Below are 22,774 nucleotides of genomic sequence, written 5' to 3' on the forward strand. Positions count from 1 at the left end.
TGATCTGATTTGATCTACTGGTAGAGTTCAAGCATTTGCTCTGTTTCAGTACGTGTTAATTGAGCCTGTGAATACTCAGTGTAAGTGTTAGCAATTTAGATGATTTTACCAGTCATTTTTCTTAGCTTTTAAACATGCAAAGCCTGTCTTTATCTTTTTGTGTTCAATTCACAGAGTGAAAATGCTCGTTTGGCACTCTGTGAGCATCCTCAGTGGACGCCCGTGGTGGTGATTCTGGGCCTCCTGCAGTGCAGTATCCCTCCAGTACTAAAGGCCGAACTACTGAAGACACTTGCAGCGTTTGGAAAATCTCCTGAAATTGCTGCTTCTCTCTGGCAGTCGTTAGAGTATACTCAGGTAGTACTGTGTGCTCTCTTATTTACATTACTGCAGTTTGGAAGTGAGTTTTGATACTATTGTACAAGCAAGTGCATCTGTTTGAAACTTAAAGTACACCGTGAACTTCCTGAATGGAAAGTTATGATTTTGGTACTAAGCGTAACTTCAGAAACTAATAGGCTTGGATTTTTCTCTTGGATCAGTTGACAACTTTACTGGGTTACTAGAGATTGGTTTTTTCTTAAGACTTTGTTATTCAGTGTGTGTAAGATTAATAAATGGACAGAATTCCTCAAGTCTGTCTTTGGGTACCAGCCTGCAATAAGCCTTCAGAAGTCATCTGTACTCATTAAATGTGGGGGATGCCTAGTTTTCTTTTTAACTGCTTCCTTCTGTGACCCTTCCTGTCTTATAACAGTCAAGTAAAGTGTCTTATCAATTCTTATTTCTTTAGATATAAGCCCTATTGGAATTTTTATGTCAAGATGGACTTATTCTATAAATGATGGAGTAAAAAAGGAAAATAAGAATGTGTTCTATAGAGATATTTCTAGAGAAATGGTTAGGTGGAACTTGCATTTGTCTTCAAAATAATATGACATAAGGGAAACTGTGATTCAGACACATTGGTAGAAGCTACTGTTTTGAAGCAGCATTCTAGTTGATTTCTAACATATGTGTCTTGAAGGTGTTAATGATACTTTATAAAAATGAAGAAAGTTGATATGTGCGGGGAGACGCTGGGCCACTTTTCTTTCAGTATTGATACTTCATTGTTTTCATTCAGAAGCCTGTCAGCACTTATTATTGTCCTCAGTGCTTCGGTTCAGTTCAGTCGCTCAGTCGTGTCCGACTCTTTGTGACCCCATGGACTGCAGCACACCAGGCCTCCCTGTCCATCACCAACTCCCGGAGTTTACCCAAACTCATGTCCATTGAGTCGGTGATGCCATCCAGCCATCTCATCCTCTGTTGTCCCCTTCTCTTCCTGGCTTCAATCTTTCCCAGCATCAAGGGCTTTTCCAATGAGTCACTTCTTTGCATCAGGTGGCCACTGTATTGGAGTTTCAGCTTCAACATCAGTCCTTCCAATGAATATTCAGGAATAATTTCCTTTAGGATGGACTGGTTGGATCTCCTTGCAATCCAAGGGACTCTTTTTTTTTTTTTTTTAAACCAAGGGACTCTTAAGAGTCTTCAACACCACAGTTCAAAGGCATCAATTCGTTGGAGCTCAGCTTTCTTTATAGTCCAACTCTCACATCCATACATGACCACTGGAAAAACCATAGCCTTGACTAGATGGACCTTTGTTGGCAAAGTAATGTCTCTGCTTTTGAATATGCTGTCTAGGTTGGTCATAACTTCCTTCCAAGGAGTAAGCATTTTTTAACTTCATGGCTGCAGTCACCATCTGAAGTGATTTTGGAGCCCCCCAAAATAAAGTCTGTCACTCTTTCCACTGTTCCCCCATCTGTTTGCCATGAAGTGATGGGACCAGAGGCCATGATCTTAGTGTTCTGAATGTTGAGTTTTAAGCCAGCTTTTTCACTCTCCTTTTTGACGTTCATCAAGAGGCTCTTTAGTTCTTCACTTTCTGCCATAAGGGTGGTGTCATCTGCATATCTGATGTTATTGATATTTCTCCCGGCAATCTTGATTCCAGCTTGTGCTTCATCCACCCAGCGTTTCTCATGATGTACTCTGCATATAAGTTAAATAAGCAGGGTGACAATCTACAGCCTTGACGTACTCCTTTCCCGATTTGGAACCAGTCTGTTTTTCCATGTCCAGTTCTAACTGTTGCTTCCTGACCTGCATATAGGTTTCTCAAGAGACAGGTCAGGTGGTCTGGTATTCCCATTATCTTTCACAATTTTCCATAGTTGATTGTGATCTACACAGTCAAAGGCTTTGGCATAGTCAATAAAGCAGAAATAGATGTTTTTCTGGAACTCTCTATTTTTTGATGATCCAGCAGATGTTGGCAATTTGATCTCTGGTTCCTTTGCCTTTTCTAAAACCAGCTTGAACATCTAGAAGTTCATGGTTCACGTATTGCTGAAGCCTGGCTTGGAGAATTTTGAGCATTACTTTACTAGCATGTGAGATGAGTGCAATTGTGCAGTAGTTTGAGCATTCTTTGGCATTGCCTTTCTTTGGGATTGGAATGAAAACTGACCTTTTCCAGTCCTGTGGTCACTGCTGAGTTTTCCAAATTTGCTGGCATATTGAGTGCAGCACTTTCACAGCATCATCTTTTAGGATTTGGAATAGCTCAATTGGAATTCCATCACCTCCACCAGCTTTGTTCGTAGTGATACTTCCTAAGGCCCACTTAACTTCACATTCCAGGATGTCTGGCTCTAGGTGAGTGATCACACCATCATGATTATCTGGGTTGTGAAGATCTTTTTTGTATAGTTCTTCTGTGTATTCTTGTTACCTTTCTTAGTATCTTCTGCTTCTGTTAGGTCCATACCATTTCTGTCCTTTATTAAGCCCATCTTTGCATGAAATATTCCCTTGGTATCTCTCATTTTCTTGAAGACATCTCTAGTCTTTCCCATTCTATTGTTTTCCTCTATTTCTTTGCATTGATCACTGAGGAAAGCTTTCTTATCTCTCCTTGCTATTCTTTGTAACTCTGCATTCAAATGGGTATATCTTTCCTTTTCTCCTTTGCTTTTCGCTTCTTTTCACAGCTATTTATAAGGCCTCCTCCGACAGCCATTTTGGTTTTTTGCATTTCTTTTTCTTGGGGATGGTCTTGATCCCCTCCTCCTGTACAGTGTCATGAACCTTCATCCATAGTTCTTCAGGCACTCTGTCTATCAGATCTAGTCCCTTAAATCTGCTTCTCACTTCCACTGTATAATTGCAAGGGATTTGATTTAGGTCATACCTGAATGGTCTAGTGGTTTTCCCTACTTTCTTCAGTTTCAGTCTGAATTTGGCAATAAGGAGTTCATAATCTGAGCCACAGTCAGCTCCCAGTCTTATTTTTGCTCACTATATAGAGCTTCTCCATCTCTGGCTGAGAAGAGTATAATCAGTCTGATTTAGGTGTTGACCATCTGGTGATGTCCATGTGTAGAGTCTTCTCTTGTGTTGTTGGAAGAGGGTGTTTTCTATGACCAGTGCGTTCTCCTGGCAAAACTATTAGCCTTTGCCCTGCTTCATTCTGTACTCCAAGACCAAATTTGCCTGTTACTGCAGGTGTTTCTTGACTTCCTACTTTTGCATTCCAGTCCCCTGTAATTAAAACGACATCTTTTTTGGGTGTTAGTTCTAGAAAATCTTGCAGGTCTTCATAGAACTCTTGAACTTCATGTTCTTCAGCATTACTGGTCAGGGCATAGACATGGATTACTGTGATAGTGAATGGTTTGCCTTAGAAAGAAACAGAGATCATTCTGTCGTTTTTGAGATTGCATCCAAGGACTGCATTTTGAACTTGTTTGTTGACTGTGATGGCTACTCCATTTTTCCTAAGGGGTTCTTGCCCATAGCAGTAGATATAATGGTCATCTGAGTTAAATTCACCCATTCCAGTCCATTTTAGTTCACTGATTCCTAAAGTGTCAATGTTCACTCTTGCCATCTCCTGTTTGACCTTGATTCATGGACCTAACATTCCAGGTTCCTATGCAGTATTGCCCTTTACATCATCGGATCTTGCTTCCATCACAAGTCACATCCACAACTGGGTGGTGTTTTTGCTTTGGCTCCTTCTCTTCATTCTTTCTGGAGTTATTTCTCCACTGATGTCTTGTAGCTTATTGGGCACCTGCTGACCTGGAGAGTTCATCTTTCAGTGTCCTGTCTTTTTGCCCTTTCATACTGTCCATGGGGTTCTCAAGTGGTTTGCCATTCCCTTCTCCAGTGGACCACATTCTGTCAGTCCTGAGTGCTTAGTGCTTCTTTGTTCCTGAGATATGTGTGATTGGGTTTAGACATTTCTGTCTTAGATAAGGCTTTTTTTTTCCTTAAAGAGGATTACACCTAATAGTGGAATTTGCAAAAAATAAAGTATTGACATTGAGTATAATTATTATATACCAGACTATTTATGCCTCCAGCAAGGTCAGGACAGAACTTCTTAACCCAAAACTTCTGTTCACATAAGAGACCTGTTCTTAACAAATTTACTTCTTGTTTTTTTGGTGCCAACAGTAGGGCTGGTTGTGAAAAAGACTAGTGTCTTGAACATTGGTGAGATTTCATCCCATAAATCCTTTTAAGGTTTATGCCTAAAATATCTGAGAATAAATTTGTTGAAAATACATCTTGTGTGCACTTAAGAAATTACTAGTTTTCTGAAGCCCAAGTAATTGGAAGTTCTCCCTGAATGTGGACTCATTCAGGGACTCAGTTGCTCATGAAAGTTCACTGGAGACTTCTCGGTTGTCATTTCTGATCGACACTAAGACGTACAGATGTGGTGGGTGATGTATGTGACTATTATATTATTGAAAGCCACTGATTTTCACTGATCAATGAGGAATGCTGCTAACAGCACATTCTTCTTATTATTTTAAGATACTGCAGACCGTTCGGGTTCCAAGCCAGAGGCAAGCTATTGGTATTGAGGTAAAAGTTTCCTTTTAGTTTAAATTCTATAGTCATGCATTCACATGATTAAAAGACTAAGAAAAATATATTCTTACCGTATTAAGTTTCTGTAGTTTTCAAATTTGATGTGTTTTCATTTGAGGATTTTCTGTGTTGAAATGTAGATGAAACTTTATGAAAGAGATCAAAACACTTTTGGTTTCAGAGCTGGAAAAGTATGTTAGTGGCAGCCATCAAGACTGAAAGTTTGGTTTGAACTCAGTTTAATTTGGCTACTTGGGTCAGCTGTGAAGTGTGAATTTACTTGGTTAAGTTTCCTTTTTTCTCTCTATGCCCCCTTCCTCTTTTTTTTAAAAGAAACATTTGATATCTGTTTTTAACTTTTGTATCTTTACCTTTAAATAGAAAAATGGTAATGTCTTTGTGGGTCTTTGAGTGTGATAGTATACCGGTAGTAATGAGTTAAAGTCTGAAAAATGCTTTGCACTTTAAAGCTAGTGGTTTTATGTTACTGAATTTCCTTTATTTTTCTTTGGAAGGTGGAACTAAATGAAATAGAATCCCGGTGTGAAGAATACCCTTTAACTCGCGCCTTTTGCCAGCTAATTAGTATCCTGGTGGAGAGCTCCTTTCCTTCTAATCTGGGTGCTGGACTGCGGCCCCCTGGTTTTGACCCTTATTTGCAGTTCCTGCGAGATTCTGTGTTTCTCCGATTCCGTACAAGGGCTTACCGGAGAGCAGCTGAAAAGGTTATGTTCAGAGAAAAACTTTTGTCTCCTTATTTATTTTATTGCTGCTTTTTCTTTTATTAGAGGTATGAGATGCTGTAAATTCATTTTAGCTTTTGAAAGTAAAATTTATAGTCTTACACTGACATATCCATTGTCTGATTGGTTTAAATGTATTAAAAAATACATTCAAGCATTAAAACCAAAGCACTGACTTTAGTGATCAGTAATTTAATTGATTTATAACAAAGAAGCACACTGCTGGCTTTTTGTATGATGATGCTTTGATCATGGTCTCAAAGAGGGGAGAGTGTTACTATTTGCTTTATAAAATACAGTACAATTTAAGAAATGAGGGTTATTATGCATTTTCAAGAACACATCTCGTGCTCAAAGCAGGATAAGTACCCTTGCCACGTAAGTTTGATTTCTTTAGTTTATCTTCAGAAGTCCTTGTTTTCTAAATTTCTGTTCTTAGTTTTTCTCTCAACTTTTTCCCAGTTTGCTCATGTAATTTTCAGATTTGAGTCTGGTTATACCAAAAAAAAAAAAAATGTGTGCATCCCTCATAGCTCAGTTGGTAAAGAATCTTTCCGCAGTGCAGGAGACCCACATTTGGTTCTTGGGTTGGGAAGATCTCCTGGAGAAGGAAATGGCAACCCACTCCAGTATTCTTGCCTGGAGAATCCCAGGGACTGAGGAGCCTGGTGGTCTACAGTCCATGGGGTCGCAAGAGTAGGACATGACTTAACTACTGAATCACCAACCATCACCACCATTTATTTGATATGAAGTCATAGTCATTAAATCCATAATTGAACAAATTTTGACCAAAATTGAACCAAAAATGATATACCTTTGGCAGTTGGAAATATACTATCCTTTATTGGGATGATTTAGGTTAAGGATTGAAATAAGTTTTAACTTGCACATCAATTAATATTGGTTAGTAAGTAGCCCTTCTGGGTTGTGGAGTCTTGGCTTAGTGGGAAGGCACACTGTGGTTCATTAGATATATAAGCCTTGGAGAGAGGCCGAGGGAACACTGACATTTATGCTCATATTTGGTCTCGTAGTACACTCACAACTGAGCTTTTGTATATATCATCTTATGTAATTGTAATAGTATTGAGAGGCAGGTACTATTAATATTCCCATTTTACAGATGGAGGCTTAGCAAGGTTAAGGAACTTGCCTAAGGTCCAGGACCAGGATTTGAACCTAGGACTCCGATTCCAGATCTAAGCTCATAACCACTAAGCTATGTAAGAGACCCTTTCAGGTTCTGACGTAATTCACTTTAGTCTATAATACTGTTTATTGGTTCACAGAATACCCTCTCGGACAGAATACCTTACAGGGACATTTCTAGTTTATTTTTATAGTTTGCCGTTTTTGAACCTGTTGGGTTTATTTGTTGTATTAATGATTATAAAATAATTTAGTTCATGCTACTTTGGGAAACTAGGAAAATACAGAAAAATATGTGAAGAAATTACATCAGCCATAATCTTGTTACCAAAGGAAGGGATAACTGCTTTTATTCTTTTTCCTTTGCATATCTACTTAAATTGAAACATTTAGTGATATTAGCTTATATCCCTTTTTGGCCACTAAACATAGTATTTGAGGATTTTTTTCATGCTATTAAAGATTCTTTGAGAAGAGTCTTTTTAATGACTGCATAATCATTACTTGTATCTCGTATAGCTTATTTTTCATTGCCATATTATTGGACATAGTTAGTTCCTAATATTTAGTCCCAGATAGCTGAAGTTTATTTTTTGTCAGTTGCTTTATAAGTTTTGCTTCTCATGTGGCTAAAAATCAATACCAACAGGGGTATATGTTTTACTAAAGGCCTGCTGCTGCTGCTGCTGCTGCTAAGTCGCTTCAGTCCGACTTTGTGCGACCCCATAGACGGCAGCCCACCAGGCTCCCCCGTCCTTGGGATTCTCCAGGCAAGAACACTGGAGTGGGTTGCCATTTCCTTCTCCAATGCATGAAAGTGAAAAGTGAAAGTGAAGTTGCTCAGTCGTGTCCAACTCTTAGTGACCCCATGGACTGCAGCCCATCAGGCTCCTCCGTCCATGGGATCCGCCAGGCAAGAGTACTGGAGTGGGGTGCCTTTGCCTTCTCCACTAAAGGCAACATTAACATGTATTTCTTTATTGGATGAAAGCATTAGTAGCAGTCATGCCTTATTAATAAAAGTCATTTAAGATGGATAATGGATGCTAACAATTGCAGTCTCTTCAACAAAATGTTCTGATACTTCTTGGCATTTCTTTTAAATATCTTACTTGCTTTTTCTTAAAAAGGTCAGTATGACCTAAGGATTTAGAGCTTTAGTAAGCCACTCATTTTCTGTGCTTAGTATTTTTCACCCATGCATTTTTATATTTCTAGCACTGCTTCTGTTCCAGCTACCAATGATTTCCTAACATATTACCCTAAGAAAATTTCCCTCAATTTTTTGAATTTATTTCACTAGAAAGTCTTTTTTAGGTTTAATTTATGTTGTTGTATTTTAGAACACTAGCTTGTCACAAAAACAGTGCTTTGGATTGAGATAAATAAATATAAACAGTGTTTGAGGCAGCATATATATTTAGTAATCCTAAAGTCCATTATCATGTGGTGATAAACATTTTTTTATTTAAATGATTTTGAAAAACTTAGAAAATAGAGAAAAATGAGTAATTAAAGTAATTTAAAATTAAGATTGTCATAGTCCTAGTTTTAAAAATCTGCTTTGATAAAATTATATGCAGTGGAAATAATGACTAAAGTAATAATTTTAAAAACCACTGTCTACAGTTACTAGACTCAGCCTTATTAAAATTTTATGTAGTAGATATTTTTAAACAGTTTAATTTTACTGTCTGTACAGTTATGTCTGTACAGTATATTTTCCCTTTGGCATAAATATTTTTCCTTAGTGTTACATAGCTTTTAAAAACATTTTAAACAAAGAGGTAAAGATGAGGTCATTTGGAGGAAGCCTACCAGTGATTCTTAACTTTGGCTAGAGCTGTGAACACTGCTCTGGGAATTAGAAGTGCGGGGCTGGACCTCCAGCATGTTGGCTGCCAAGCTTTCTGGTCTCGGGAAATCATTCAGTGCTCTGAGCTTCCCTTACTTCACCTGCAGAATAAGAGTTGATGAGATGTTTTCTCAGATCCTGTCCAGCTGAGATCCTTAGAGAAACTGAATGTTTGACGCTTTTGGAGAAGTGTTCAAACGTGATGGTTTTTCATTATAAATTGAGGTAGATTTATGAACTAAATTTATTTATAAATTTTAATTTATAAATGGAATCCTATATGGATAGATATTGGGTGCTTTAGATTTGTTAACAAAGCTCAAATATCTGCTGTAGAAATGTTTCTTTTTTAGAAATGTTTCTTTTACTAATTTTTTTATACCTGTTTTACCTTGAAAAACTAACCAGTCCACTGTCCTTTAGCAAAACAAAGCAGAATGAATTGGGCTTTCTATATTGCTTCAACAAAGTAGAAAAGGGGCTTCACACATTTTCTGGAGGAAAGTGAGAGGGATGAAAAAGTTACCCAGTCTATCACCTTGAACTGTTATTGTTACTGAAATATTTGTGTCTTTCTGTAGTGGGAAGTTGCTGAGGTTGTTCTGGAGGTGTTTTATAAATTGCTCAGAGATTATGAACCTCAACTTGAAGATTTTGTGGATCAGTTTGTGGAACTACAAGGTAGTTTAATTCTGTCACTTTCAAACAAAGTGTCAGCTGTTTATAAACCTATTTATAATTTATAAGTTACTATGCATAAGATGTAAATTACTTCTGGTTATAAACTAAATTATAGTTTTATGTGTTTTGTTACATTGTTTTAGTCATTTTGATTGTTCTAAGCAAGAGAAAATAAAGTAAAATTTCACTGAATGAAAGAGTAAGAACATTGCCTACAGATTAATGAGTTACATATCAGTGTACCATGTGAACCAACTACTATGTGCAGATCAGCCCTTGTGGAAATAACCATTGTATATAGTTTGGGTCACTGTCTCTAAGTTGAAGCTTGCTTCATTTGTTTAGATATTATTTAATTTACGAATCTCATGTTTCATAAAAAGGGTGTGACAAGAATACTAATTCACCATCTCTTGGACTATGTTATGTTCTATTTAGGAGAAGAAATAATAGCCTATAAGCCGCCGGGATTTAGTCTGATGTATCACCTTCTGAATGAGTCACCCATGTTGGAGCTTGCCCTTAGTTTACTGGAGGAAGGTGTTAAACAGCTTGATACCTATGCTCCTTTCCCTGGTATGTGCCTGAATGTCGCCATAGCTTGAAAACAGTTTTGCTGTTTTTGTCGTGTGTAAATTGAAGCTTTGAAGTAGATGACCTCTGGACTTCTTTTCACCATAAGATTTCCTCTGTATCTACATGTTGTTTTAGTGAGTCATATCATGAAAGTAAATTAAAAGTGAGAGCAGACTGAAATACAGAGACTCTCATTATAACTGTCTTATTGCAGGGTCTTTGGTAGGTAATCATAGTTCTCTCTTACAACTGTAACATCTCTAAATTTAAAGTACTTTTTGTTTTGTTTTCTCCATTGTATTTGTAAAAGCATTTACTATACTGTGTGGTATGTGGTGTTCAATAAATTTCATTTACTATTACTATAAGTTATTATTATTTATTAAGTGCTTACTATGCACTTGGCAATTTTAAAAGCTCATTACATGTATTAATATATTTAATCTGTATGAAAGGCCTGTGTGGTAGATGATATTATTTCCATTTAATGAATAAGGAAATCGATGCATGAAGGGGTTTCTCATCTTTCTCCAGGGTCAAGGCTATGATTTGAACTTAGGTAATTTGACTCCAGAGCCCATGAGTTTTAAGTGTGAATGGTGGCACTCTATGTAGCCCTTGTTCATATTTTCTGCCTCTTTGTTTTCCACATTTTCCACGGTGGTTATGTATTATTCTAAATCAGCTTCTCAGCCTCAGCACCACTGGCATTTTTGGCAGAATAATTCTTTAGTGTGGAGGCTGTCCTGTGTGTTGTAGACCTCTACCCACTAGAGGCCTGTACTGCATCCCTTGCTGTGACAATCAAAAGTCTCCAGATATTGCCAGATGTCCTCTGGGGCCAGACTCACTCCCATCTGAGGACTCTGTTCTAAATAATTAGGGAAAGAATGCAGGAAAAATTACTGAGAAGCCATTGCATTAAACTAATCTGAGTCACAACAGTTACAGTGACTTGTCTGAGTGAGCAGTTCTGTGAAGTTAACTGCTAAAGGTTTGAAGACTTGAGGACTTTTTGAATCTGGAACTTCCCCTTTTTCTTGTTTTCCTGAGAATTGATTCTGAGTTTCTGAGATTCGTGTAGAACTCTCTAACTTTGATTTTGCTCTGTAGGAAAGAAGCACCTGGAGAAAGCAGTGCAGCATTGCCTTGCACTTCTCAATCTTACTCTGCAGAAGGAAAACCTCTTCATGGATCTGCTGAGAGAGAGTCAGCTGGCTCTGATCGTCTCTCCTTTAGAACAGCTATTGCAGGGAATCAATCCCAGAACCAAGAAGGCAGATAATGTGGTGAACATTGCCAGGTGAGTTCCTTGTGTAGGTAGAGAAATGACGACGTGAATCAGATGGCATTCTAACTTTGATGTCCAAATCTGATCAGATCTGTAAGGCATCACTTAAGCATTTTTTTGGTCTCATTTTATTATTGTCTTCTTCTGCGACTCTGATTTTAATGACTCTGAACCTTGTAATTTCGTTTTCTTCTTTCTAATTTATTTTGTGCCCTAAATATTTCAAAGTATAAAATGACGAAATCTTAATATTGTCTCCTGTAGGGAAGTTGGATGTTTGGGGAATATAGGGCTGGGGAGCAAACTTTTCATTGTGTGTGTTTGAGCCTCTCGTCGTTTGCTGGCAGTGCTTAGTGTTTAGTAAATGATGGACACATCATCCCAGTCTCTGCCTTCAGCTTTACATCATGGCATTCTCCTTGTGTGTGTGGCTGTGTCTACTTTTCCCTTTTTTATAAGGCTATCAGTCATTGAATTAGGGCTCTCCCTAATGGTCTCATCTTTACTTGGTTAATTATATCTTCAAAGACTCTTTCTAAATAAGATCATTCTGGGTTTGGCTATCAACATGTGAATTATGGGGAAACACCATTCAACCCATAACAAGGTTGCTCAGTCACTTCAGTCTTGTCTGACCCTTGCGACTCTGAACTGTAGCCCGTGAGGCTTCTCTGTCCGTGGGATTTTCCAGGCAAGAATACTGGAGTGGGTTGCCATGCCCTCCTCCAGGGGTTCTTCCCAACCCAGGGATTGAACCCAAGTCTCCTGTGTTTCCTGCATTGCAGGCAGATTCTTTACCACTGAGCCACTGGTGAAGCCCCCATAACAGGTTACATCTAGTTATTGATAGAAGGGGAAACCTTTGTCTAACTTACCAAAAGTGCAGTATGGGTAGGAGAGCCCTGGTTGTGAATGTTCTGTATTGAGTATAGTAAGAAGCAAAAATTTCATCACATTGATCCTCAAATGTTTTCTTGTTTTAAAGATACCTGTATCATGGCAATACTAATCCAGAATTGGCTTTTGAAAGTGCCAAGATCCTCTGCTGTATCTCTTGCAATTCCAATATTCAAATAAAATTGGTTGGAGATTTCACACATGACCAGGTAACTAACTGATTTTGTTATTGCTTTTCTTATTATTTTTTTGGTACATCCAGAATACATCTTATTCTTGTATGTGGGAAAATTCTGAGAGTAAGTATATTTGTATATGATGGATGAAAGCCTACCATGTACTGGGCTGTGATTTGTGTTTGACGATAATACCATTCCCAGGGATACTCTTAATATGTATACTTATTATAGTATGTAACTGTATGGCCTAAGGAGACCGTTTAATGTGCTTCCACAAGCACGTTAAAGGGCGGGTGAGGTTTGTAAGTGCACCTTCTGTCTGTTTTTTGCATCCTTTGTTTCGCTCTTCCTCGGTTGCCTCTGTGCTGAGTGAGCCTCTGCAGTTTTGATTTCACTGCTGTGAGTTGTCTGCTTTTGTGGTGGTTTTTTTGTTGTTGTTTGCCGTTGGTTAGTTGCTAACTCATGTCCAAGTCTTTGTGATCCTGTGGACTGTAGCATGCCTGACTCCTCGTACATGGGATTTCCCAGGCAAGAATACTGGAGTGAGTTGCCGTTTCTTTCTCCAGGGGATCTCTCACTCCACAGGGGTGGAACCTGTGTCTCCTGCATTGGCAGTCAGATTCATTACCACTGAGCTACCAGGGAAGCCTCTGTGGCTTTTTGGTGACCCACAGTTGTGTCACTTCATTTGATACACTGTAGAGTGTTTTAGATGTTTTCCTCTTTTAGTCTAGTTCTCTTTCTATTCACTGAATAGCTATAATTGGAGAATCTGTTATTTTTCTTTCTCTTTATAGACATTCCTCCCCTTGTGTATTTTATGCTGGAAATTACTGCTCTAGCTAGTTGACGAATACTATTGGGTTTTGGTATTTTGAAACAGGGACTCTTTTGGCGTTTTGGATGGGACATATCTTCATTTTGAGCGTAACTGTCTCTCAAATTGCAGGACTTTTAGCATCCCTGGTCCCCTGCCACTGCAGTCCCTGGTCCTGAAGACTCAAAATGCTCTCATATAATTCTAAGGGCCTTTTAGAGGGGCAGTACCACCCAGGTTGAGAACCACTATTTATAGTAAATTTTAGATGTCTAATCTGGTTTTTGGATGAAGTTCATGAAGCCACATAATTAATTAGAAGACTTTGGATGCAGATTTTCAGTTCATTGGTGTTCGAGTTTGAATTATTACCAGTTTTAGTATCCTGCTAGAGTTCTTAAGGGCTTCCCACGTAGCTCAGTGGTAAAGAATATGCCTGCCAAGCAGGAGACACGGGTTCAATCCCTGGGGAGAATCCCATGGACAGAGAAGCCTGGAGGGCTATAGTCTATGAGGTTGCAAAGAGTTGGACATGACTTAGTGTGTACACACACACACACACACACACACATACATAGAGTTCTTAAAGGAAAGAGAGTAGTATCTAATCTCTCAGCCCAAAAATATAAAACTGGTGTAAGTAATACATTTCTAAAGAGAAAAAATGAGAATTTTATTTTATATTTTAGTTAAGATCAATAGCATAGAGTATATAATGAAGAGGTTATGAAATAGCAATTTAATGTTATTGTTTTTAAAAACTAGTTTGATTCTTTGGGAAAGAAAATTAATGAAGCAAGTTTTAAAAGCCATAAACTTTAAAAGTTTTTGTTTCTTAAATTACTTGTCTTTATTTACTTCTGGCTTTGCTGGGTTGCTCTGCTTTGTGTGGCTTTCTCTAGTTGTGGAGAGGAGGGGCTGCTCTTCGTTGTGATGCACAGGCTTCCATTGCGCTGGCTTCTCTTGAGCGCTGGCTCTGGGTGCACAGGCTTCAGTGGTTGCAGCACGTGGGCTCAGGAGTTGTGGTGTGCAGGCTCTGGTAGTTGCCACTCATGGGCCTTCGAGCGTGGGTTCAGTAGCTGTGGCACACAGGCTCAGTTGCTCCATGGCATGTGGGATCTTCCCGGGCCAGGAATCGAACCCGTGTCCCCTGCACTGGCAGACAGATTCTTATCCACTGCTCTACCAGTGAAGTCCTCTTTACTTATTTCTATAGCAAGCTAAATGGCACTCAGTTAAGGAACTGAGTTTTATATTAATTAAAAATGTAGCTAAAACCTAATACTTTCCTTGGAGCAGATTTGCCTTTTGTCTTTATAGCCAAGCATTTATAATTATATATCATATTATAGTTTCTCTAATACTTAGAACCTTTTAATAACTTGTCATTTTAAAATCTTTATATGATTTCAGAGTGTAAGTCAGAAGCTGATGGCTGGTTTTGTAGAGTGTTTGGATAGTGAAGATACAGAAGAATTTGTACGTCTAGAAGAGGGTATGTCTTAGATTAACGTGTATTTTTTATTTTATGTAAATAAAAAAACTGTTGAATGTCTAGTGGTGACATAGGTAATTTTGAGAATTTCCTAGCATAACAGTAAATAGACTTTTGGAAAACCTCTTAAATCTGAACTTAATGTAATAGCTAATCAAGTAAACTAAAGCTGAAGAAAACATCTGAGGTTTGAGATACAAGTTTTATATTTTTCAGTTTGACCCTTGATAACTTTTTATTGCTGTGTTATTTCCACGTCTAGGCTCAGAACTTGAAAAGAAATTAGCTGGAATCCGTCATGAAACAAGAATCCACATCTTGAATCTTCTCATTACCTCTCTGGAACGCAATCCACCCAATCTCGCTCTCTACCTGTTGGGCTTTGAATTAAAGAAACCTGTCAGTACCACAAACCTGCAAGACCCAGGTATCGCCACAAGACACATAGCCATTTATTTTTTTTTTCATATTTGTTGCTAAATGGTTATGTATTGAATTCTGAGCTCGTGGGATAATTCACTGAAAGAAATAATGTATGAAAAATTATGTGACAGGTTGATTTTTTTGGGATTTAGATGAAGTCTAGATAAATTAAGCCTTGGAAAATTAGTATTTAATAAATTTTCTGTATCAGTATTTGAAACGATATTTACAGTAGAGTGTATGTGTACAAAACTTTAAGTTTTATAAATGTATTCTAAGGTTTTTAATGCCAAAATTTGAAAAGAGAAGCTGAATTTTCTTGTGGTTTCATGCAGGAGTGTTAGGTTGCCCTCGGACCTGCCTTCACGCAATCTTGAACATCTTGGAGAAGGGAACTGAAGGGAGAACAGGCCCACTGGCCGTGAAGGAATCCCCTCAACTCGCTGAGCTGTGTTACCAGGTATACAGAGGGCTGGACTTTGTAGCACCTATGAGCAGAAGCTTATGCTCGAATCCATCGCAGATACGCAAGTACCACAGTAGGACTGAGTTGAAATGAGTTCATCTAGTGATTTGACCAGTCTTTCATTTATGGGTAAAATCCATAAAGCACAAACTCAAGATCTTATAGATCTACAAGATCCTGTATGTTGATCTCTTGAAAAATAAGGGATGGATTTAGACCAGTTGATACAGAAATTTTCCAAGGATGCTGTGTTTCAAGTTGTTTGTTTTTGGTGGAGAGAGTAAGTGGATTAGGGTCAGAAACCTCTGGTTCCTGTCTCTGCCCCTTAACTAGCTAAGTCACCTTGGGTCTGCCATGAAACTTCTCTTAGTTTTTAAATTTGTGAAATGGGCTATTGTGAGACTTCAATGAGAAGGCAAGAATGTAAGTGAAAGTACTTTTTAAGAACCATGAGCATTATACATATAGCTAGATGTAAGGTGGTAGATAGATAGTCAAATTAATGTAAGTTAAACTTTATTGAGAACTGTTTGTTTTACTTGTGTTTTATTCTTTTATTTCTTGTTTTCTTCACATTATAAGTATTTTAAGAACTAGGCTTTATAAGATACAACTAATTTTTCATTTTAAGTGACACCCTGATTCTCATTTTCATGGTAAGAAATGTGTCATTAACTTCTAGTAACCTGGAGATTTTTGTTATTCTTCTATTTTTCTTTTTGTTATTCTTTACTGTCTTCTTCTATCCTCTGGCTCTCCAAACTTCACTTCTCAGTACTACAGCTCGGTCTTCCTGTGAATCCCTTAATGAGGGAACAAACTTGATGTGTATTTTAGCACAGTGTTACTGATTTTGATGTACTTAGGTAGAAGCAATTGATAAGGTTAATCATCTGGGTTAAAGGAGTTAGGCAGGTGTAAGAAGTGAATAAAACCAGATTTAAGACAAATAGGTGGGGTGAGGGGCCGGGGGAGAGGAGAATCCAGCAGACTGGAGACTGTCTACTCTGTTCCTCAGACCCTGCTCATCTTTACCCTGTTGGAATGCAGACCCTGGCTTGTCAGATCCTCTACTTTCCTAAACACTGTACCGGCCAAACAAATCACGTCTAAACCAACAGATTGCCAGTTTAATACATATGTTCTGTGACTCAAAACGTGGAACAGCATCAGCAGCATCACCTCCTGGGAGCTTGTTAAGTGCAGAATTTCAGGCCCCACTCTAGCCCTTCTGGGTCAGAATCTACATTTTTAACAAGAAGCACTGCTCTGTTGTTAACCAAAGAGGCATCCTTTACCTCTAGGTTTATACTTCACTGTGTTTCAGAAAAAAAATTAAAGCACTAAGAAGAGCTTGTTTACGAATAAATGTAATTATGTGAAAGGGAAACACTCTGGGCCTTACTGACACACTTATCATCCAGCAGCACAAGGCCGTCTGAGTGAAGAGCGGACATTGAGCCTTGTGTCTTTGCTGTCTTCTCTTGACCAGTGGAGAGTTTTCCTACTTGGTCTTGGAAACTAGGAAGGGTGTCAGGCAAACCCCTGTAGAGTGGCTTGTCATGCTTTTGGAATTCACTTTCTTTGTCATTCTCCCTCGAGCAGTATTACCTCCCCCATATCTTGGAGCATCTGTTCTTGTATCTTCTTAACTTAACATCTAATATGAATAACTTTTGTTTTGAGAAGTTCAGTATTTATAGTGTCAAAAACAATATAATATCAAGGCTGTTTGAAAGACAAGCATATGTTTGCAAGTATTTAAGCTTTACCTTGTGTTCCCTTCCTGTCTTTTCCTTGTATATATTAAATATATATTTACAATTTTGTGTCCTTCCCTCCCACCGAGGGAGGGGAAAAACTTTCTATGTGCTACAATATAAATTACACTTAGGTTGTTGCCAGTTTTTTTGCTCTGCTTTACTCGATGTCTTTAGTTATGCTTTGTTGTTTTGTATTTTTCTTAAGACTGTGTTTCTAGATCTGTATTGAATTTACATTCAGTTGTTACTAATTTTATAAAGTCACAGAGAACACTGAATTGGTGAATACTGAACCATTGCTCTTTGGGGATACATAGGATTAAATTCCCACAAGGGATTCTTAGATCCCAACAATTATATCAACTAATTAATATATAACCTTGGTTTTTAAAAGTTACTTCCGAGTAATTTGCTGCTAATAATAGTCAAAATACTAAAACTTACTATTTAACTACATGTATATATGTTAATATATTTAGGGTGATTTTAAGATTAGTCCTCTAAGAATGTTGTTAGCATTCTCCAGTTGTATTTCAGTATATTTTGAGTTAGTGTGCTAAGAATTGCTTGTTACTCTGTTTTTGTTTTATATATACATGTGTTTATCCTTTTTGCTTTAGTTGTTTATGGTTCTTAGTTTCCACTTAGTAGATTTAAGTTCAACCTTTTTATTAAAATCTGTAATATAAAAAGCTGATTTGGGGATTTTCTTATGTTACTGTAATTCTGTAGGTGATTTACCAGTTATGTGCATGCTCTGATACGTCTGGTCCTACTATGAGGTACTTGAGAACCAGCCAGGACTTCTTATTTTCTCAATTGCAGCATTTGCCATTTTCTAACAAAGGTAGGACATTTTTCTCCCTTACTATTAAAACAAATGTGTAAAGACTGTGTTGAGTGATTTTAATTTTATAACATTTTGGGGTAGCATTTAGACAAGTCCAAGTCCATGCCTAAACCAGTAATGCTAAAGAAGTTAGTCCAAATCTATGCCCCGGCCAGTAATGCTGAAGAAGCTGAAGTTGAACAGTTCTAAGAAGACCTACAAGACCTTCTAGAACTAACACCCAAAAAAGATGTCCTTTTCATTATAGGGGACTGGAATGCAAAAGTAGGAAGTCAAGAAATACCTGAAGTAACAGGCAAATTTGGAGTACAGAATGAAGCAGGGCAAAGGCTAATAGAGTTTTGCCAAGAGAACACACTGGTCAACACCCTCTTCCAACAACACAAGAGAAGACTACACATGGACATCAGCAGATGGTCAATACCGAAATCAGATCAGTTATATTCTTTGCAGCCAAAGGTGGAGAAGCTCTATATACTAAGCAAGAACAAGACCGGGAGCTGACTGTGGCTCAGATCATGAACTCCTTATTGCCAAATTCAGACTTAACTTGAAGAAAGTAGGGAAAACCACTAGACCACTCAGGTATGACCTAAATCAAGTCCCTTGCGATTATACAGTGGAAGTAAGGAATCGATTTAAGGGACTAGATCTGATAGAGTGCCTGAAGAACTATGTACTGAGGTTCGTGACATTGTACAGGAAGAGGGGATCAAGACCATCCCCAAGAAAAAGAACTGCAAAAAGGCAAAATGGTTGTCCGAGGAGGCCTCACAAATAGCTGATAAAAGAAGATAAGCTAAAGGCAAAGGAGAAAAGGAAAGATATACCCATTTGAATGCAGAGTTCCAAAGAATAGCAAGGAGAGATAAGAAAGCCTTCCTCAGTGATCAATGCAAAGAAATAGAGGAAAACAATAGAATGGGAAAGACTAGAGATCTCTTCAAGAAAATTAGAGATACCAAGGGAACACTTCATGCAAAGATGGGCTCAATAAAGGACAGAAATGGTATGGACCTAACAGAAGCAGTAGATATTAAGAAGAGGTAACAAGAATACACAGAAGAATTATACAAAAAAGATCTTCACAACCCAGATAATAACGATGGTGTGATCACTCACCTAGAGCCAGATCCTGAAATGCGAAGTCAAGTGGGCCTTAGGAAGCATCACTATGAACAAAGCTAGTGGAGGTGATGGAATTCCAGTTGAGCTATTTCAAATCCTAAAAGATGATGCTATGAAAGTGCTGCACTCAATATGCTAGCAAATTTGGAAAACTCGGCAGTGGCCACAGGACTAGAAAAGGTCAGTTTTCATTCCAATCCCAAAGAAAGGCAATGCCAAAGAATGCTCAAACTACCACACAATTGCACTCATCTCACATGCTAGTAAAGTAATGCTCAAAATTCTCCAAGCCAGGCTTCAGCAATATGTGAACCATGAACTCCCAGATGTTCAAGCTGGTTTTAGAAAAGGCAGAAGAACCAGAGATCAAATTTCGATTGGATCTTGGAAAAAGCAAGAGAGTTCCAGAAAAACACCTGCTGCTGCTTTATTGACTATGCCAAAGCCTTTGACTGTGTGGAGTACAAAAACCTGTGGAAAATTCTGAAAGATATGGGAATACCAGACTTTCTGACCTGCCTCCTGAGAAACCTATATACAGGTCAGGAAGCAACAGTTAGAACTGGACATGGAACAACAGACTAGTTCCAAATCGGGAAAGGGGTACATCAAGGCTGTATACTGTCACCCTGCTTATTTAACTTATATGCAGAGTACATCATGTGGAATGCTGGGCTGGATGAAGCACAAGCTGGAATCAAGATTGCTGGGAGAAATATTGGTAACCTCAGATATGCAGATGACACCTCCTTTATGGCAGAAAGCAAAGAACAACTAAGGAGCCTCTTGATGAAAGTGAAAGAGGAGAGTTGGCTTAAGACTCAACATTCAGAAAACTAAGATAATGGCATCCGGTCCCATCACTTCATGGCAAAGAGATGTGGAAACAGTGGGTGACTTTATTTTTTTGGGCTCCACAATCACTGCAGATGGTGACTGCAGCCATGAAATTAAAAGGCTTTTACTCCTTGGAAGAAAAGTTATGACCAACCTAGACAGCATACTAAAAAGCAGAGACATTGCTTTGCCAACAAAGGTCCATCTAGTCAAAGCTATGGTTTTTCCAGTGGTCATGTATGGATGTGAGAGTTGGACTATAAAGAAAGCTGAGTGCCGAAGAATTGATGCTTTTGAACTGTGGTGTTGGAGAAGACTCTTGAAAATCCCTTGGACTGTAAGGAGATTCAGCCAGTCCATACTAAAGGAAATTAGTCCTGAATATTCATTGGAATGACTGATGCTGAAGCTGAAGCTCCAATGCTTTGGCCACCTGATATGAAGAACTGACTCATTGGAAAAAACCCTGATGCTCGGAAAGACTGAAGGTGGGAAGAGAAGGGGACGGTAGAGGATGAGATAGTTGGATGGCATCACCAACTCAATGGACATGAGTTTGGGTAAATTCCTGGAGTTGGTGAGGGACAGGGAGGCCTGGCGTGCTGCCAGGCCATGGGGTCGCAAAGAGTTGTACTCGACTGAGCAACTGAACTAAACTGGGGTAGCAGTTTTAGAATTTGTGGAATTCTGTCCTCATTTTATTACTTTGCTTCTGTGTTCCCTTGTGTTGTTTTTGTAATTTGTGCTTGAGAAACCTGATGTTTTAACTGCCAGCATAAAATTATTTTCAAATAGCCTGTTAAGGATGGAATTTTTACTATCAAAATTTTAAAATTGTGTTTAAGAAAATATTTACATAAGATTTCAGAAATTTGGATTTTTTTTTGAGTGAAATTGTTTTGTAAAAATCTGTGTTTTGTTTTCTTGTGTATGATCAGGTCTTTAAATGAAAAAATAGGAAGCTAATTATGATAGAAACTATACCTTTAGTTTATTGACCTGGTCACACAGTTACCCAGGCTTCCTGTGTTTTATAGGATTCTATTTTATGTAATTTTCTTTTTGATCAATTTATAACAATTTTTTTCATTCATATTATATCTAGCCAGTAATCGTTTTATTGAGGTTTTTTAAAAGTTTTTTTGTATCATCTTTATGTTTTAGGACCTCTAGGCTCACAGATTTCATAAGTTGCCATTACTAGTAATTGTCAACTCTGATTTGCTTTTTAAGGATTTTTTAGAAAGCTTCTATTTATTTTTGACTGTGCTGAGTCTTCACTGCTGCAGGGCTTTTCTCTCTAGCTGTGGTGAGTGTGGCTTCTCACTAGGTGGCTCCTCTTGTTGTGGAACAAGGTGCTTTAGGGTGCCAGGACTTCGGTAGTTGCAGCTCCAGGGCTCTAGAGCACAGGCTCAGTAGCTATGGCACCAAGTGTTGTTGCTCGTCAGCATGTGGGATCTTCCCAGATCAGGGATGGAACCTGTGTCTCCTGCATTGGCAGCAGGATTCTTTACCACCGGGTCACTAGGGAAGCCCCTGCTTTACTTCTTAGGGTATGGTGTGAGAGAATTGGGAATTACCTAATGGCAGAAGAGTTTGACTTCATTTTCATAATCAGTATATGTTATTTTTAACCCCAATATATTGTTTATAACAAGATTTTTAAGAAACCCTTTTTCATTCCTAATTGGAAAAAAGAGTTCCTGTCTTGCCTATCTTGCTATCTACTTTGTAAATATTGATGTAGCTTTGCTTATAATTATTATTAGCAGTAGTAGTAGCGTTGTATGTTTATAAAACTCATAATTTAGGACTTCAAAGCCAGGCATATTACAATAACATCGGATTCAAAAACTTTTATTGTATAAGTGATTCCCAATCCTAACTATATATTAGACCAAAATGGTGTTGATAATCTCAAGATAGCAGAAAATTATGCATTTTAAAATTATGCAAATTATGTATTTATTTTAGTTTTTAAGATGTATTTTTTTCTGAAATAAAAATCAAATTTTATGGTAGTCTTTTTTTGCCAAGATAAATAGTTGAGAAGTACTTGGATTATCTTTTTAAGTATTAAATTCTCTATTAATGTCAAACTATGATAGATCCAGAATTCTCTAGATCTGTGTGAAGTTATTCTAGCAACAGAAACTTGATTCTCTTTTGTTCTTCAGTTGCTTTTGCTTACCTTTCATAGATATACACTGGCTTATTTTTTCTCTTGGCATCTGTTTTTTTCTTTTTTAATTTTACAGAGTGACAAATTATTATGGTGCATAGTTTCATAAATCATTGACTATGTTACATGGGAAAATACTGACAAGTTACAGACTATGTCTGTTCTGATTTTGTGTCATATACTGGGAAACTAAACATATATATTTAAATTCCAGAATATGAAATATCTATGCTGAACCAGATGTCATGGCTGATGAAGACTGCCTCAATAGAACTAAGGGTGACTTCTTTGAATCGCCAGCGCTCACACACCCAGAGGCTCCTGCACCTCCTGCTGGATGACATGCCAGTGAAGCCCTACTCAGGTGAACATGTGCATGTTGGCATTTGTATTGTCGTGCTGCTGACTGGTCTTTGTGAACGCAAGTGCAAATCTGAATCTTATGGTTAGTCTGTGATTGTAGGCCAAACGTGTTCTTTCTGCCTTTAGAATTTTTTCCCT

General features: G+C 38.0%; 1 protein-coding gene across 2 annotated transcripts in view; it reads left to right on the forward strand.

Annotated features, from left to right (window-relative positions):
* The window catches only part of NUP205 (nucleoporin 205), an 80,254-nt gene that overhangs the window by 25,486 nt on the left and 31,994 nt on the right, over positions 1-22,774 (forward strand). For both annotated transcript variants that reach the window (XM_061414819.1, XM_061414818.1), the window contains exons 13-24: positions 175-357; positions 4,882-4,932; positions 5,454-5,663; positions 9,270-9,369; positions 9,808-9,945; positions 11,059-11,248; positions 12,222-12,342; positions 14,543-14,624; positions 14,887-15,051; positions 15,383-15,507; positions 18,009-18,123; positions 22,488-22,637. In XM_061414819.1, the coding sequence (XP_061270803.1) occupies positions 175-357; positions 4,882-4,932; positions 5,454-5,663; positions 9,270-9,369; positions 9,808-9,945; positions 11,059-11,248; positions 12,222-12,342; positions 14,543-14,624; positions 14,887-15,051; positions 15,383-15,507; positions 18,009-18,123; positions 22,488-22,637 (1,630 nt within the window). The remainder of the gene's footprint in view (positions 1-174; positions 358-4,881; positions 4,933-5,453; positions 5,664-9,269; positions 9,370-9,807; positions 9,946-11,058; positions 11,249-12,221; positions 12,343-14,542; positions 14,625-14,886; positions 15,052-15,382; positions 15,508-18,008; positions 18,124-22,487; positions 22,638-22,774) is intronic.

Source organism: Bos javanicus, chromosome 4, assembly GCF_032452875.1.
Source record: "Bos javanicus breed banteng chromosome 4, ARS-OSU_banteng_1.0, whole genome shotgun sequence".
Classification (NCBI taxonomy): Eukaryota; Metazoa; Chordata; class Mammalia; order Artiodactyla; family Bovidae; genus Bos; species Bos javanicus.